A 17728-nucleotide genomic window follows, 5' to 3' on the forward strand; every position below is an offset into this window, starting at 1 on the left:
ATTTTATACATCCCAAAATGCAAGCAGAGCCTCAGTCCACGGGATTTTTTCCTCTCAGAGGTGAGGACAGAGCTGCTAGTGTGTACGTCTAGCTGGTAGTTTGGTTTGACATTTTTCACCTGCTGACAGGCCAAAAATGTTGCACAAACAAGCATAAAGTGTCTACTTGTCAGCAAGGCAATCTGTGTGCCGAGTCTAAAAGGAAGCCTTGAACTCAAGCTGAGAAGCAGTCAGGGAAATATATGTTTGAGTTTTAGCTTATGCAATCTCTCTTTACACAAGTTAATAACAGTTAGTCCCCCACCTTTAAGAATAATCAAAAGGATCATTCTCAGTAACTTCTTCATTCACACTAACCTGTAGCTATTACTATTATTTTTCTTGTTAATTTAATCACATTAAACAAAAATACTAAATACAACAATGAACTATGCTTACTGGCCACTTCATTAGGTTTAGCTGCTCATTAATGCAATCAGCCAATGTCAGCAACTCAAAGCATTTAAACACACAGGCTAACTCAAGTTTAAACTGAGCACTGTACAGGGGAATAAAGGGGATTTAAGTGACTTTGACATGATTGTTGGTGCCAGATGGGCTTGTCTGTGTTTTTCAAAAGCTGTTGACAATCCTCTCTAGGGTTTACAGAGAATGGGCAGACTGCTTCAAGCTGATAAGAAGGCAAATACTCAAGCACTTGTTACAAGCAAGTCATGCAGAGGAGCATCTCTGGATGGACAACACATCAAACTTTTAAGCAGATGGGCTACAGCACCAGAAGACTAACCCTACGAAAAGGAAACTGAGGCAACAACTTGCACAGGCTTTTAAACACCACAGCCTGAGTAACATGAGTATTGTTGTTGACCGTGTCCATCAATATGACCACAGTGTACACACATTCACATCAACTGACAAATCTGCAACAACTGTGCAATGATGTCATGTCAACATGGACCAAAACCTCTGAGGAATGTTTCCAGCACCTTGTTTTATCTTTGCCATGAAGAACTAAGAGAGTTTGGGAGGCAAGTGAAGTCAATCCCAGGACTAGGAAGGTTAAGACCAAATCAGTTTAATCCATTCTCTCTTTGGTGATTGAGGGGGAAAAAAAAAAAAAAAAAAAAAATCATAATGAGGCTTGATGTTGGTGTTTGAATAAATTTAATGCCACCAGAAAGAGCAGTGTGCTACATGTCTTAGGAAATGTTTCAATAAGCCAAAGTAAAAAGTTGCATGACACCTATTTACATGGAGGCCAGGGGTCGAGTTCAAAACCTACATAATAGTGTAATATTTACAGTTTCAATTCTACACAGTATAATCTAAAATTTGTTTTTTTAATAATCAGCATTATGCTTAGTCTGACATTTGATCAATCAATGACCTTTGAAAAGAAAAACAATGACATAGGAGGAAAAAAAAAAAAAAAAAAAAAAAAGCACAACAGGTCTATAGAGACATGTGGTCGTCTTTGGATAGTACAAAACATTCAAAAGCATAAAAAGTTCCATTTGTAGAGTGTTTATAAGTTTGTTCATGTTTTTAAGGAGAAATATTTCCAGAATTCAAAAAGTAACACAAATGCAGCAATTACAACTTAAATATTCTACATTACCCTTGTTCTGAAAAAATGATAATTCCACCAGAATAATTCCTAATATGATTTGATAGAATTAAAAAACAAAAAAAAAAACAAACAAAAGACCCAACTTGGTATCGAAAAGATGCATAGTTTCCCTTGAATTTCCTCACAATTACCCATTCTTGTATGTTAAAAGCAAGATGAAAATATTGAGGGCAGTTTAAGGCTTTCTGCGTCTGGAAGAAAGAAAACAAAGACAACCAAGAACAGAGTTTAGTTTAAACTGAAAACCAAAATCTAAAGTACATAAAACAAACACATGCTTTGTGCTTACTTTTGATACCCATGGGATGAATTTGTGCTAGCCACTGGAGCCTAGGGAGGGAAAGTTTGAACAGTGATTAGAAAGCATAGGTAAAGTTTTTCTCGTCATTGTATTTACGCTTTTTAAGAGCTTACCCTGTTTTCTATGTCCTCCACTTCAGCTGGTCCTTCTGCAGATCCTGATCGCCTTTTGCGACTGAAACAAAGAGCGTTGTTTTTAAGTCAGTTCTCTTATAACGTAAGGATTCAGCCTTTCCCAGTCTCTATTTGGGAACATTTAATAACTTGTATTTGATTAGCATTAATAAGTGCTGTGTTTTGGTATTATAGTCATATCTCTGTGCACACAGAAATATATCACATTTCTCTACATAATACTGTACCTTGGTGCTAACGGGCACACTTGTTTGAGAGTCTCAATGTCTGTAAATTGCACAGCTTGTCCGCCACTTCTGGTCTTAAACACATCACCCTGGTGAGGTTTAAACAACAAGAACAAAAAAAAAAAAAAAAAAAAAAAAAAAAAAAAAAAAAAGGAAGAAAAAAGGAAAGAGGAGGAAGAAAGTGTTATCAGAATTAAATCTGTAAGTAAATAGGAAGGAGCGTCCCACTACAACACTGTAATCTGTAATCAAGTGAAATTCATGCAACATCTAAAATTATCAAAATCAAAGACCAAAAATTAGTCACATTTTTTGATTTTACCTTAATCAGTTTGGTTTCGATCTCCCCGTCAGAGGCAAGCTCTTGATGTCTAAGCACATACTTGTGGCATTTAGACAGAGCCTTCTCGCTTGGGGTGGACACCTTGATTGCATTGGGTATGATTGGCTGCATGACAGTGTCTAACTCCAAATTAGAAGGTGGTTTGTGGTCTACCCATTTCTCCCCACCGGCAGAGTGTGAACGCCTGTGTTTTGGATGAACTGGAAGAGCCTTCTGGTGATCCCAATGTGAGAAAGACAAACCAGGAAGTTATTCACATGTGACTCCAATCAAACTATGTCAGGGTTAGTAGGGAAGGTGAAATGCTAGAAGGTGTTAGCTTGTTAGGAAAATAAATGTATTACTGGAAGTCACAGGAAGTTGATGCATTATAGACTTTATTTCTGGAAATTTCTAATCAAAGTTTAACAGTTTATTTAAAAGTTTAACTGTCTTCCAGCAATACACATTGTCAAAGGGTGTTTTCACACCTGCAGTGTTTTGTCAGTTTATATCGAACTCTGGTTCGTTTCCCCCTTGGTGCGGTTCACTTGTGCAGGTGTGAACACAGTAATCACACTCAGGTGCAGACCAATACAGATGAACTAAGGGGTTTCTTCATGGTTTGAATGTGACCCGACCTCAATCCACACAAACTAGCAGGTGCATCTTACATGTTTGAGCTACTTACAAGAAAAAAAAAAAAAAGCCATGTGTGTTTTGTATTCTGGAATGTGGCAGGGTACTAGAGATGTGTAAAGATCTGTACGGGTCAGCAACTAGCTGTGAAATGAATGCAAATTCTGTGTTCTCCAAGAGTTCAAAACCCAGCAACTTGCTGCATCTACTTTTGTTGCTCCTGCCCCAGACACATCTGGCCAATAAGCAGACTGAACATTCTCATGTGGTCATAGTGACGCATTTTGGTTTGCTTGGAGTCCACTTGCGAACCAAATCAAAAGGGGAAAGCTTAAAGTTACAAAGTCATTAACTGATTCAGACCAGAGTAAACAAACTATAGGTGTGAAAATGCCCTTAGATTAAGTGATAGCACTCTAAAGAATTAAGAAATGAATGCAATGCATGCAAAGAAGCACAAAGGTAGCATAGGAAATGGATCTTGTAATGCAGACACCCATTACAAAAGCCAATCTTTTCCTCACCCACGTTTGGCCGACTTATTATCATCCAGTTTTATTGAGCAAATTTCAGCATTAATTTGAAAATTAGCAACACTGGTGCTGCTATAAGGCTCAAGAGCGAGCACTCCGCAGGACCGTTGTTGACGGCCTAGACCCTAGACTATTAATACTCACCGGTGTTTTTTGTTTTTTTTGAACAAAAATGTTTCTGTTCATTTCAATACCATGTTTATGCCATTTTACATGACGCTACTGAAGTACAAGAAGAAAAAAAAAAAGCATTTCTAGAGAGCAGTTTGCATCCAGAAAAAGAAAGATCTACAAACATGATGTAAATACTCATGAGCCTTAAGATGCAAGCCAAGAAGATTTCCAAGCATGACAGATCAGTCTGCCTAAGAGCGAGGACAGGAGACACACCAGTCTACACTGATGCTGCTACTCAATGTATTTCTAAACAAGGCGACAGCTGTTGGAATTACAGATGCAGTTCTACACCAAGGCGAAGCTTAAACTACAGGCTCACAGAGATGAACATCTAGGTTCTAGCACACACTGACCCTTGTGCCTGCCTCTAGGTCTAGTCCATAGACAAGAGTGGTGGCAGGGACCTCAGTGCCTGGGGCCCTGCGCTGGCCTCTCCTGTGACCCACACTGCTGGTGCTGTGGCATGGGGCCGGAGTCCGGCTCCTGCATTGGGGAGTCCCGGTGAACCTATTCTGGCTGCCTGAATCTACAGGGAACCTCTGCTCCCACCTAGAGATGCTGGAGGCTACTGAAGAATAGTCAGAGGAGGATGGTGTGGAGGTGGGGTCCTGAAACACCCTAACTCTGGCTTTATTTTGGTGGGAAGGAGTTTGGCTGAAATCCTGAAAGGGATGAGGTATTGTGAATGTTAGGTGCTCCAGATTAACACAAATTCACAACAGAGCAACAGACAAAGTAGAAAACAAAGTGATGTAACCAGTAAGCATATACATGTCAGGATTCCTGCTCATGATTTTCACAATGATTAGAAACATGCTGATTCAATCAGGTTGACAGAATGATTAGGTGCACATTGGCGAAACATGCAGCTTCAGCAAATAACTCACAGGAAGTGGTGATGGAGAGGGAGACCTCTTCTGTTGGATGTTTCGATCTCTCTCCCTTGAGGGCCTCTCGGGCTTCTCTGGACGCTCAGTGGGAGCGCTGCCACCGCTGCTGCTCTCCGTCACTATGGCCTTCAGCTGCTTCAGCTTCTCATCCTTTACCCACAGCTTGTTCTGCATCTCCAGCTGCTTTGCGTTCACCCGTCTCTCCTAATCAGAAACCATGGACAAGAAAATATCTGAAGTCTTATTTGATCGTTTCATATCTAACAATTGGAATTACAAACTTACATGAACGATCTGAGGGACATTACCAAGTGGAGTTTAGTATAATTTGGTATAATTACATTGCACTGTTCATGTTTTGGTAGATAATGCGGGTTAATCTCCGTGTGTACCCATACAAATGTTTCCAAACAGTAGGGCTCTCAATGCATATTTGAAATGCAATTGTGAAATATAACTTATAATTGTGCAAATTAACGTTTGATTGCAGAAAAATAATTTACAATACCTGATATCCTAATGGCTCAAAACAGTGAACAACTCCACTTACACACTCCTTCTCCCACTTGAGTCTGGTGTCCGTCACCGCGCCCTGCATGCGCTGCTCCATGCGCTTCCTCTCTGACAGCTCGCTCTGTAGCCTGTGCTCCCGGGTCTCCAGCTCCTGCTGAAGTGCACGTTTGTCCTGCTCGTACATGTCCGTCGTCTTCTGCAGGATATCGATCTGAAGACGAGCAGCGTACACAAACAGTTAAATGCAGGCCATTATTTAAAAGAAAATTAACTGAATACACATTTCCAAGAACATGTGTTTTGTGTCAGTTGTAGAAAGAAGACAGCACCTTATACTCCAACGTTTTGGACTTTTTCTCCAGTCGTTCTATCTCCGTCTTCTGACTGAGAATGACTTTGTCTTTTTCATTCAGTTTGCTCTGTTGATCGTGAAGGAAGTAATCCTTTGCACTGAGCTGGCTGTCAAACTGCTGCAGCACGGATTTCACTGTATTAGCTGTAGGAAGAAGCACACTGATATTAACAGATGTAGATTTATGTTTATTTTTAAATAGAAATGTTACTTGTTTGTGAAAACAAAAACACAATCCATATCACAGAAAAAAGATTTAGATACTGAAAACACTCAGACTGATGCATCACTGCTGTACCGAATAAATCTGCTCTAACAGCCTAATCCTGGAATTCCAAACTTTGCGTGATGGAGAAAAATGGCCTGTACCAGTTTTATTGAATTGTTCTGTCATCATCTGTCGGATTTGATGCCTCCTTTCCAGGACCTCAATCATGCGGGGCAGCGTCTGGTCATCAGCTGGGTCGACCAGCTCGCAAGTAGGTAAATCTGGAAGGCTTTCTATAAGCTGAGTCATCAGAACTCGGTCATCTACTATGAGAATCAGAAATGGTAAAGATTGTTTAAACTGAGTAACATACAAAAAATAAAACATCTCCAATTTCTTTAAGTTTAAATGTATGAATACAGCATAATAACAGCACAATGAGCAAGCAGCAGAGACTTGAGGGTGATCTACCAGCATTGCTGGGCCCTCCTCGTTCTTCCAGACGACGTGAGAGCTCGTCTCTGAAAGCCTGGTTTCTGTGCCTGCGTCCAGGAGCAAGGCCACATATTGGACGGTCAACCGGCCGTGCCACTTCTACCTCTTGGGTCATTTCTGCAAAGCGCATCACCAACTGCAACACACAATATGGAGGACTCTTTAGAAATAGTCTACTTGGCAGGGACAGCTCAGTAGGTGGAGTGGTGGCCCCATGATCGGAAGGTCAGGGGTTTGAATCCACTGAACAGCTACCCTGAGGTACCCCTGGGCAAGGTACCGTCCCTACACGCTGCTCCCCGGGCGCCCAGTGGCTGGTCAGGGGTTTGAATCCACTGAACAGCTACCCTGAGGTACCCCTGGGCAAGGTACCGTCCCTACACGCTGCTCCCCGGGCGCCCAGTGGCTGCCCACTGCTTTACTGAGTGAATGGTTTAAATGCAGAGAGGAATTTCCCCACAGGGATCAATAAAGTACACACATTATTTCATAAAGCATCCAGCAAGGCTGCAAAAGAAAAGTTTGCTCATGCAGGCCATTCTACTACACGAAAAGAAAATGTCTTACCACAGTTTCTTCATAATCATCAGCATTTGGGTTGACACAAACAATCATCCTGACTTTTCCCTCCCCATCAAAGTAGTTTTTAAATAGATGGGTAACTTTAGAGTCTCTGTATGGCACCATCTGAAAGAAAACAACAGCTCTGAAACTGCAATGAATGAAAAGCCCAAATGTTAAAAACAGAGATCATGCCTCAAGGAGGCGGGAAAATGATAAAACATGAACCTTATTAGTTCCACACATCTGATTTTCACGCAGGACTTCCATACATGTGCGCAGCGTCATCAGGGACTGGTTAATATTTCCTGCAAATGAGACATCACTAAAAATGTTGGTCTCCTAAGAAAAGTGATTTCTACATAAAGTAACTTTCAGAATGTGGTCAACATTAGCAAAGCTGAAAGAAAAAACAGACAAACCCGCTTCACGGAGACGGCTTCCCTCTGCTCTGGTCCTGTTAGTGCGCTCACTGCCGGCCAGGTCAACCAGACACAGCTGGCTCACATTCACCTGGTTTTTGTCCTGTTGTTCAGTGACATTGTGTCAGCATCACCAAGCATTATAAAAAACAAAAACATCTGTCTTTCTTTGAATAAAAAGGTATAATTGAAGATACCGATATCACTGACATATGTAAACATGTTTAAATAAGGGCTGCGCATCACCTGTAGTATGTGGTCCCCATCAGCATCTAGTGGTGCCTGGGCCAGTTTTATTGTGAAGACACTGTGGGAGCGGCTGGATTCACGGTTGAGCTGAGTGTTGGCTATCCTCCTTTTCTTTTGACCTGGACAGAGAGGAGATCATTAACACAATCTGTGAGCTCAAAAACCAGCAGTAACAACTTTCATTTACTACAATTTCCATTTATTTGCGTTAATTTGATTTATCGTTTATTATAAATGCTGCCATATATCCTCCTGACTACCCAGGAAAAAAAAAAAAAAAAGTTGTCCAATCAATTTTTTTTTTTTAAATCCCCCAATGTTTGTAAGGTAATCAGAAAGACAGAATATTTTTTTGGGGAAAAAAAGTTTTTCTTTTTTAGATATCACATGTCCACTGCAGAGGACATAGGAAGGCCAAGCATGTAAAACTGAACTTTTATGGCAAACATTTGCTTCAACTCTTCACCAAGGAGCAGTTTGAAGTCAGGGAACTTTAGTTTCTTCACCCAAAACTGCAAGTTCAGGAGGACTTCGTCTGAGTACCATCTCTGATGCTCCCCTTTCTTTCTGCTTGAAGGGCTTATTCTCTATGATCTTCTTCATCAGACAACTCAAGATTGAGTTTCCCTCAACAAACTGCAATAAATCTATTTCTGCTTCTAAAAAGGACTCATTTTCTGGTCATTAGAGATGTAGAATTAAGCATACTATGTTTTAATGTGTTATTACGAGCCTTATCTAAAATATGCTAACATTTATAGCCAAAAATTGCTCAATGAAAAGTTTTATGCACTTACTTTTGTTCTCCCCATAAAATGTGCTTGCAGCGATGGCCGCCATGTTCCTTGATGAAAAAACTAAAGTTCCCAAAGGCCCACCCTTTTACATTTGGTATCATTGGAAAACCCTAAATGCCCTCTGTAGATTCCAAAAGGAGGTAATTCTGTAGTATGCAGTGGATGGGAGATATTCAGGTTTAGAAAGGTCCTCTACAGAGGACAAATTTGCATTGCTGGTAGTCAGGAGGATGTCTGCAGAAAGCTCAAAATTGTTCTGCTGTATATCAGCAATCCCAGCATGGCACAAACATTGTAAAATCTAAGTCACTACTCTCCATTTACATGCAATATAGAAGCTCTTTTAAAGCTTATGTTTTACAAAAAAATAATTTCAGATTTCAATTTATCTGACGAGTTTTCCACTTTGCCTCATTCCATTCTTTTAATTAGCTTTGGCCCGCCCAAAAAAAGATGGCAGCATTTCTGGATTATGTTCAAATATGGCTGCTTCTTTGCATGATAGAGCTTTAAACTGGATCTGTAGATGGCACAGTGAAAAGTTGTTCTGAGCCTCTGCAGGGATTTTAACCACATAATAATGCCCATTTTTAATCCAGTGCCTCGTAGCGGCCCAGAAGTCATGGTCATCCAATACTGATTTTCGGCCCTATACCCTGCGCACAGAGATTCTGAATCTTTTGATGATATCAGGTACTGATGATAATGATATTCAGCCCATCTTTACTTTTGCAGCCAAATATCATAATTAGTTGCAAAATGTTCCTCCACCTGGTTGTTTCTAGTACCACTTACTTTATTGTTATTCACATTTTACTCAGCATCTGTACTCTTTTCAAACTCATAAGAACTGTTTGATTTAAATATTTTACTTATTTCCATCATAAGAAAAAACAAACAGACACAACACTGTTTAAAATGTTTCAACACATTCAAGTTCTGACTTCTACTCACCCTTCCAGAAGACTTCAAAAGCTTCCTCTGTTGATTTTACCTCCACCTCTGTGCAGCCAGCCACATACATGTTATGATTCTGATCTTCTCGTAGAATCTTAGATTGAGGTGGTCTACAACAAATTCAAAATATTTCTAAGCAAACACCAGTGAGGTAACACAATTACATGTTGGTATAGTAAGCAAAGCAGCAAAAGCCAGATGCCAAATAATTGTTAGCGCCATTATTTAAATTTAAAAAAAAAAACAAAAAAAACAAAAAACAATCTAGGAAGACATACACATTCATTTAGGGGTACAGACACATGCACACAGCATTTGCACAAAAGCAGCTTGAAATGTTTAATGACACTGTTTCCTCTACGTTGACAGAGAGCCAATTAATTACAACGGCGGGAGAAAAAAAACAAACAAACAAAAAAACAAAACAGTAAGCTACACCTATGCTACAAACAGACAACTGGATTAATGGGAAGGGAATGCACTGATTACTTAAACAACTTATCAGCTACAGCCAAGTTATGCCTATGAAAAACAGTACTGTGTAATGCTATTTTACTGGCCACATACACATACTCATTGCTCCGCACAGGCGTGCTTCCACCGAGCCACCTAACAAAAAACAGGGTTTTTACAAGTACAATTTGTCAGTAAAGACCTACGAAGCACAAAAAAAAACATGGTATCATTTTATACTTTCTCAGTTTCAACACTGTGCTATCTTCATGTGCACCACAAGTATGGGTGCTTTCGGGTAGCTTTGTACACAGAGCTTTTTAACAAGACGTTATGTTTCAAAAGCATACGTTGATTTCTAATCTCTTACTTTGGTCTGATCGGGTCATACGGAGCATCTTCAAGGAGATCGTAGATATAGTTGTTGTAGATCTCAATGTAGGAAACAAACACACTGTAACAACCGTCTTCATCCACATTCTCCGATTTACATGCCTCATCTGGACTGATCATATCTGCAAATTCAGGGTCAGGCTTCTGCCTAAAAGAAAAGAAAGTAAAAAGTAACCCAACAATGAAATGCAAACTTTAAACTCAAATGTCAACAGTGACCACCATGAAAGTATAAAGCAGCGGTCCCCAACCCCCGGGCCTCGGACCGGTACGTGAGTCGTTTGGTACCGGGCCGCGAGAGTTGAGGCTCAGGTGTGAAATGTATAGTTTTCAGGGTTTTTAATCGGTTTTCAGCGTTATTTTGTTATCGTTTTTATCATTTACTCGGTTTTCCTGAGTCTTTTCACGTGTGTTATGAATAAATGTTCTTTTTTTCGGTACCGGTACTAGTTTTATTTTGTTGTATTTATACGCGACACCTTAAAGGCCGGTCTGTGAAAATATTGTCGGGCATAAACCGGTCCGTGGCGCAAAAAAAGGTTGGGGACCGCTGGTATAAAGTGAAGAGTGGACTAAAATGACTCCTTAGCTACCTAGAAGATGGCGTTTTGGGCACTGCCTGTTGACTGTCTCGCTTCTGCCTCTCGAGGAGAGCATCAACTTGACTCTGGATCTCCATGCCATTTTTATCATCTGGTTTGAACACCTGAAGACGTTTAAAAAAATATATTCAGTAATTTCAGTAAATGCCTCACTCTGCAAAAAAACAAAACAAAAACAAAACTGTTCAGTCTTACAAATCTTTTAGCCTGAAAGGGTCCGATGCTGTTGAAGATCATGTCTAGAGAACGGGGGAGAAGACCACCTTCCCCAGGTGAGCCAGTCATAGTGAAGGTCTTACCACTTCCGGTAACACCATACGTAAACAACAGACCTGTGGTGAACGTAGGTAGGATATTGCAACATCACAGTAAAGCAACTCTCACAGAGACTCACACAGAAAACCAGCACGGCAAACTAGCAGTAATCTTTTGGTAAGTCTTCAAAGTACACATTACACATGTCAAGTGACTTACCATTTTTACAATGAATTAGATCCTCTACCAGTGGCTTGGCAACATCCTCAAACAACTCCAACTGAGTGGTGTTAATACCGAATACTTTCTTAAAGGAGTACTGTGTCTGAAGGGTAAACAAACAAGAACATACATCAATGGTATTAAGAAGAATAGAGACAATAATAGCAGTTATTATAATGTATGAAATCGCTGTCGAAGAAAGTCTTTGGTATCCGCTTTCAGGTATTTGCTGGGTTCAGTATTGTTTTGTGATTTTCAGCACAGTTTAACAGCGACAAACTGAGGTCATGAAAGGGGGGGGGAGAGAAAACTAATCAAGTATAAGTGGCCAGCTTGTTTTACATTTTTATAAAACACACTTACCTCCTTGTATTCCCCATTTCGGTTAGCTTTAAGGCCATCAGGAGCATGCAGCTGAATGGTGGTGCTGCTGATCATCTCAACACAGCATTCCTCATCCTCTGATCCAAGGGGCCGTATACGGCAGTACACCTACAATAAATGTTGTTTTTATAACAGCTCATTGTTTGGCCCCCACGCAGGACCAATTTGTCTCGAGACCCTACTAGAAACAAAACATAACCCCTGTGATCACTGGAACACACAAAGCCCTCCACCATGATGGAGGGTAATTCACGGACATATATGGCTTTGAAGTCTGTCTGTGAGCTTAAAATGGACAAAATTATTCAACAGGACTGTAACTAACAATTCTTTAGACTAGAAGATTTTAAGTCAATCAGTCACATGATTAACTGTTTAATTTCTGAAACCCCAGAACACTGGGAAAATGTTTCAAACTTTTCTAATTCAAGTCCAAGTAACAATCCAGTTTGCCATTTTGCTCAGTTAACGGTACAAATTCAAATATTCAGTTTACTAACAAATACGATAAGCAAGACAACAAATCTCAACAGTTAATTGGCATGGTCATAACAAAGAGCTCACAAAGGTTGAAATAAGTCACCTTTTTCTCATTTTTGTTTGAAAAACAGCAATTATCTGTCACAAGCACTGGCAGCTGTAAAGAACTACATCGATCACCTTGTCTTGTCTGTGTTTACACGAAGCACTAAACTACAAAAAAGAGGATTTGACAGTAATGGCTTCTCCATTAATTATACTTTAGTTTCATGAATAATGAGTAAATAAGTTCACTTACTCCCACAGGATCTCTCTCTGTGTTGGACGCCTTCTTTGGCCCAGGCCTCCGAGGAGTCTTCCCTTTGCTGGAAGTGTCAGTACAACACCATCAACACCAAACACATTATTTAGTTACGGAATAACCGACCTATCTTAACGTGTGTGTGTGTGTCTTGTGCAGTATTATGTAGAGACAGACGTGTGCTTAAAGTGCCAAACTACACAGTTAGACAAGGGTAGGTAGGCGGAAGGTTAAAAAAAACTGTCAGTGAGGGTCTGACGTGTATGATGAATGGAGTCTTCTTATGAATTACGCTAACTAGCTAGCCAAGTTAGCTTCTAACTCGCTAACGTAATTTTATTCCTGACTCGATATTATATTTTGAACGTTAAGCAAACCGAAGTCACGCTACCCTTGAGGTTTAAAAAAAAGTGTAGGAAACACACTGTCAGAAACAGCCGAGGAGTTGAATCTGAGCTTGGAAGCCAGTTGAGCAGTTACCAGACGGTTTTAATTACGCGGCGATAATCTCAAAGCTCCCTTTTCAGAGAACAACCGTAAACTAACTACAGTCATTTTAATACGTCTCTCATTTATAATGTGCTACCTGTTCACTGTTAGACGTGTAAACGATGATAATACTGACCCCGGTCTTTGCATTGTTTGTTTCGTGAACACCCTCTCCGCTGTTCTCACGAGCGCCTCTTCTCGATTTGAAAATTTCCCTCTTGTAAACGTTCTTCCGAAAATCTGATCTTCCAGCCAATCTCAGTACTCTGCAGCGGAAGTCCCGCCTCCATCCTCTCCCCCTCCCAACTCCGTTACTAGCTCTGGATCAAACAGACAGGTCCGAAAATCTGGTAAGCTGTATTTTCATAAGTTTAGCATGATTTTCCTCTTCATTCCTATTTTTTAGAGCAATGTCGTAACATTTAACTTCTGTTTTATTTCTGAACTTTGAAACTTGTAATTAACCTTAATTAAATTACACCTGAGACGTTAAAGAAGGGGGACTTGGGTGACAATATATTAGAGTGACTATTTGGGGAAATAACTCATTTTTCTAATTAATTTGCTATTCATTAGTTCGACAGTTTTTTTTTCCAACACTTCAGTGAGTCGTCTAAGCGTCAGACACCTGCCTGATCTCCTGTATTCTGTTACATTTTATACCCAAATGTACACAGCAAAAAGACCAGTGTTAAATTAACTCCCACACAGTCATTTTCAAAACTTTTTAAGGGTTTATATAGCTCCACACTCTTTAGAGTTAAATCAACACTTTTGAAATAGTTAAAATATTTAACACTGTGCCAGAGTTCAGGTTTTAACTCTCAAAACAGAGTTAAAATAACACTTTAGAGAGTGAATAAGTGACTCTGCTGTTATACAATTTTTAACCTTCTGGTTAGTGTTGGCTTCACTCCCTATAGTGTCAGGCTTTCTACACTGAAAAGTGTTAAAATTAAATTCTGAGAAAGACTTACATTGCATACAATAATTTTTCCCAAAAAAGGACATTTATTTTGTCATCAAAACATTGTTAAGAGGGTACAATGTACACTGTCTAATCTGAAACATTGCATGACCTTTGCATGTCAAAAGGTTTATAAAACTTTAGATCTGGCATTTTCACTATGCATCTCTCCTCAGTATGTACAACTCTGAATGCATATATATGGTTATCAAAACACTGTAAACAACTTGTTTCCCATAAAAAAATGTCATCTCAACCAAAAGTAAATCACTAGTTTGGCAAAAAACAGGCATGTCTTCTTCCACTGCACTGCAAATAACAAGTCCAGCTTTATATTATCTTGGGACAAATTAAACATAAAATGTGCTTTGAAAAGTTCATCAAATGCCCCATGTGAGTGGATCGCCTGGCATGGAATGAAATGCTTATCCATGGTGATGTAGAAGGTGTCAATCTTGCTCTTCTGATGCCTGACAGCGAGGAGGTATGGTTGCCGACCTTGTTGATTGCAGAGATGCTCTTCCAGACTGCAGCATGACTGGGGTTGACAATTATGGAAACTGACAATTATTCACAGAAATGATGTCCAAATACAGAAAAAAAAATAAACGTAGAAGAGATTGCTCAAAGACATTCATATTATTGAAATTTCATGATATAATTACCTTATGACTTGCATCACTTGTGCTGATTTTTGGACCTCTGTCCTACTGGTGGTGGTGGAAGGAGATGTAACAACAACAGCAGCGATGCCATTTCTTGTTCAAAGGCTGAAGATGAAAAGACACAAAATGAATACCATTTCATCAAATGTACTGATCTGTTTTACAATGAAAACAGGGGAAAGTTAAGAGACTTATGAGTCTTCCATCTATTGTTGAAAGTTATAAAAAAGTAGATCAATTTTTAGAGATACACAAGAAAAAAAATAGGATTATTAGTTCAGGATCAACATACAAACAAAACAGACAATGCTTTGTTTGACTTTATATTATATTCTAAGAGCAAAACTATAAAAAGTGGACAAAGATTTAATTTGTCTTAATTGTATGAATTGAAATGTTAAAAAACACAGAAACAAATTAATATTTGCCCCTGAATGCAGCTTTAACCTTTAATATACAAAAAAAATACAACTCACTTGTAGAATAATCTATATGACTTTCTATGTGACCTTCTGCTGACTGCACCAAGCGAAGCAACTCTGGTGTTGAAGTTTCTTAGCCTCTTTTATGGCATTTGGCCTGAAGAATGTAATCCATTTCTGAAGCAACCTGGAGGATGTGTCGTCATCGAACAAAAGAGTGAAGTCTTGCTCCACCTTTAAGAAAGAAAATTGTATTTAAAACAACTGTTGGCTCCAAATTCCAAACCATTTAAAAAATGAATTCTAACTTACCAGTCCTTTTGTATCTAAGAAGCATCTGCTTGGGTCATTAACTAGCCTCTGATGGTGCTGAAAGGTCTCTTTTATCTTCTGGAAAATCACAGAGTTGTCTGTAGTATGTTTGAGCAAAGACATGGCCTCCTTGTAAGCATCCCCATCAAGCTGGTGTATAACATTTACAGTCCTTTGGAGATTTGAGCCACCTGAAGAACTGTCTGTCAACCTATTAGGTGGTGTTGGAGATCCAAGACGAATCTTTCTAAGGACAGTTTTCAGACGCCAAGAAATGTATCCTGCACCCCTTGCTGCATCATAGAACTGCCTGTTGACATTTCAGTTCCTCATCCTCTGATCCAAGGGGCCGTATACGGCAGTACACCTACAATAAATGTTGTTTTTATAAAAGCTCATTGTTTGGCACCCACGCAGGACCAATTTGTCTGGAGACCCTACTAGAAACAAAACATAACCCCTTTTATCACTGGAACACACAAAGCCCTCCACCATGATGGAGGGTAATTCACTGACGTATATGAATTTGAAGTCTGTCTGCGAGCTTAAAATGGACAAAATTATTCAACAGGACTGCAACTAACAATTCTTTAGACTGGAAGTTTTTAATTCAACCAGTCACATGATTAACTGTTTAGTTTCTGAAACCCCAGAACACTGGGAAAATGTTTCAAATTTTTCTAATTCAAGTCCAAGTAACAATCCAGTTTGCCATTTTGCTCAGTTAACAGTACGAATCCAAATATTCAGTTTACTAACAAATAAGATAAGCAAGGCAACAAATCTCAACAGTTTATTGGCATGGTCATAACAAAGAGCTCACAAAGGTTGAAATAAGTCACCTTAGAAAGGTATAGTAATCATCCACAACTATTTTCAGTTGCGGATGATAAAGGATTCAGAAAGTTTATTCATGCTGGCCCATATGACAGACAATATGCATGTTCTTTTTGTTTTGCATATTTTAATTTATATTTAATTGTGTTGTGGTTTGCAGTGTTTTGTGTTGTTTCACTTTAAATTTGTTTAAAAGGAAAACCTGAAAATGTAAATAGGTAAAAGTTGAAATATAAATAGTTGGTTTTTGTATTTTATCATTTATTTATTACATTTTATGTGGAGTGAATAAATAAAAGTATATTTACTAGGGGTGCAACAATACATGTATCGGTATTGAACCGTTCGATACAGTGCTTTCAGTTTGGTACGTATATGTATCAAACAATACAACATTTTTAATTTATTTTATCAACTTTTCTTCTGACGATGCTGTCTGTGTTGAGAGCTCAGTGGATCTGCGTTCGACTACTCCGCCTAGGCTGCACTGTCGAGCGCAGATCCACTGAGCACAGCGCAAGCTAGCAAGACAGAAGTTAAGCTCGTTGCAACATGGCAACTGCCTCAACGCTCCCTGAAATTGAACCTCCCCCACCCTCATTCAGATCTGGCGTTTGGAAATATTTTGGCTTTCATGTGAAGTATGACCCTGATGGTAAGCGCGTCATGGAAAAAAGTAAAACACTATGTCGGATGTGCCACGCAATCCTCAATTACATTGGTGGGAACTAGTGCATTAGCGCAGTTAGCTCGTTAACATGTTGACGCTGTCCAGCCCCACGCACGGGGCGATCCGCGGTGGCTCGTTAACAGAGATTTGCCGCGTTGTGGCGTTAACGTCATTTTAGCGAGATTAACGCTGACAGCACTAGTGGGAACACAACGAATATGACTGCACATTTACTCCGACATCATACTAGTGCAAAGACAAGTGGAAGCAGACAAAAACAACAAGCACGCATGCTACAAACTTTACCCGAGTCATTTAGATTCTCCTTATGGGGACCTGATATGTTTAATATGCTGCTGAGAATATACCCCAGAAGAAGCGTATAGTATAGCTTTTTATTTTGGAAAGAGCCATTTCTCTGTAATAAACTCTCTTTTCCAAAGATGAGTGATTTCTCGATCAGATAGATTTATTTATTTTTAATTATTTTGTTGTTTTAGCAACATTAAATGTAAAAACTGTACTTTTGAGTTAAAATATATATTTATAACTTTAATAAATGACAAATTAAAAAGGCATGAACATTTTTTGTATCGAAAAAATATCGAACCGTGACACCAAAGTATCGAACCGTACTGAACCGTGAATTTTGTGTATCGTTGCACCCCTAATATTTACGGTGGCCCCTAGAGACAAAGCACGTACAAACGCCAAAACGCGTTCAAACTCCGAAGCACGTACAAACTCCAAAACACGTAAAAACTGAGAAGCACGTACAAACTCCAAAACACGTAAAAACTCAGAAGCACGTACAAATTCAGAAGCACGTACAAACTCCAAAACACATAAAAACTAAAAAAAAAATGTAC

General features: G+C 39.4%; 1 protein-coding gene across 6 annotated transcripts; it reads right to left on the reverse strand.

The window, feature by feature from the left end:
• Positions 1-1156: 1156 nt before the first annotated feature.
• On the reverse strand, positions 1157-13206 carry LOC146394029 (kinesin-like protein KIF23). 6 transcript variants are annotated; one of them, XM_084938069.1, is made up of 24 exons: positions 13123-13206; positions 12495-12561; positions 11696-11824; positions 11330-11435; positions 11051-11187; positions 10847-10959; positions 10231-10401; positions 9981-10016; positions 9405-9517; positions 7651-7772; positions 7405-7507; positions 7211-7290; positions 6989-7108; positions 6398-6557; positions 6088-6252; positions 5696-5862; positions 5404-5577; positions 4851-5057; positions 4317-4625; positions 2615-2848; positions 2293-2381; positions 2045-2105; positions 1920-1960; positions 1157-1821 (listed from the first exon to the last, which is right to left on the reverse strand). In XM_084938069.1, the coding sequence occupies exons 1-24, from the start codon at positions 13134-13136 to the stop codon at positions 1806-1808; spliced, it is 2934 nt and encodes a 977-aa protein (XP_084794195.1). In that variant the 5' UTR covers positions 13137-13206; the 3' UTR covers positions 1157-1805. The 6 variants fall into 6 exon arrangements, with proteins under 6 accessions (XP_084794195.1, XP_084794359.1, XP_084794274.1 ...); XM_084938233.1 differs by lacking the exon at positions 9981-10016 and having other exon boundaries at positions 6088-6249; XM_084938148.1 differs by lacking the exon at positions 9981-10016.
• Between the last annotated feature and the right edge of the window lie 4522 nt (positions 13207-17728).

Source organism: Perissodus microlepis, chromosome 1 (genome assembly GCF_051167445.1).
Source record: "Perissodus microlepis isolate ML-2025 ecotype Zambia chromosome 1, ASM5116744v1, whole genome shotgun sequence".
In the NCBI taxonomy this organism is placed as follows: Eukaryota; Metazoa; Chordata; class Actinopteri; order Cichliformes; family Cichlidae; genus Perissodus; species Perissodus microlepis.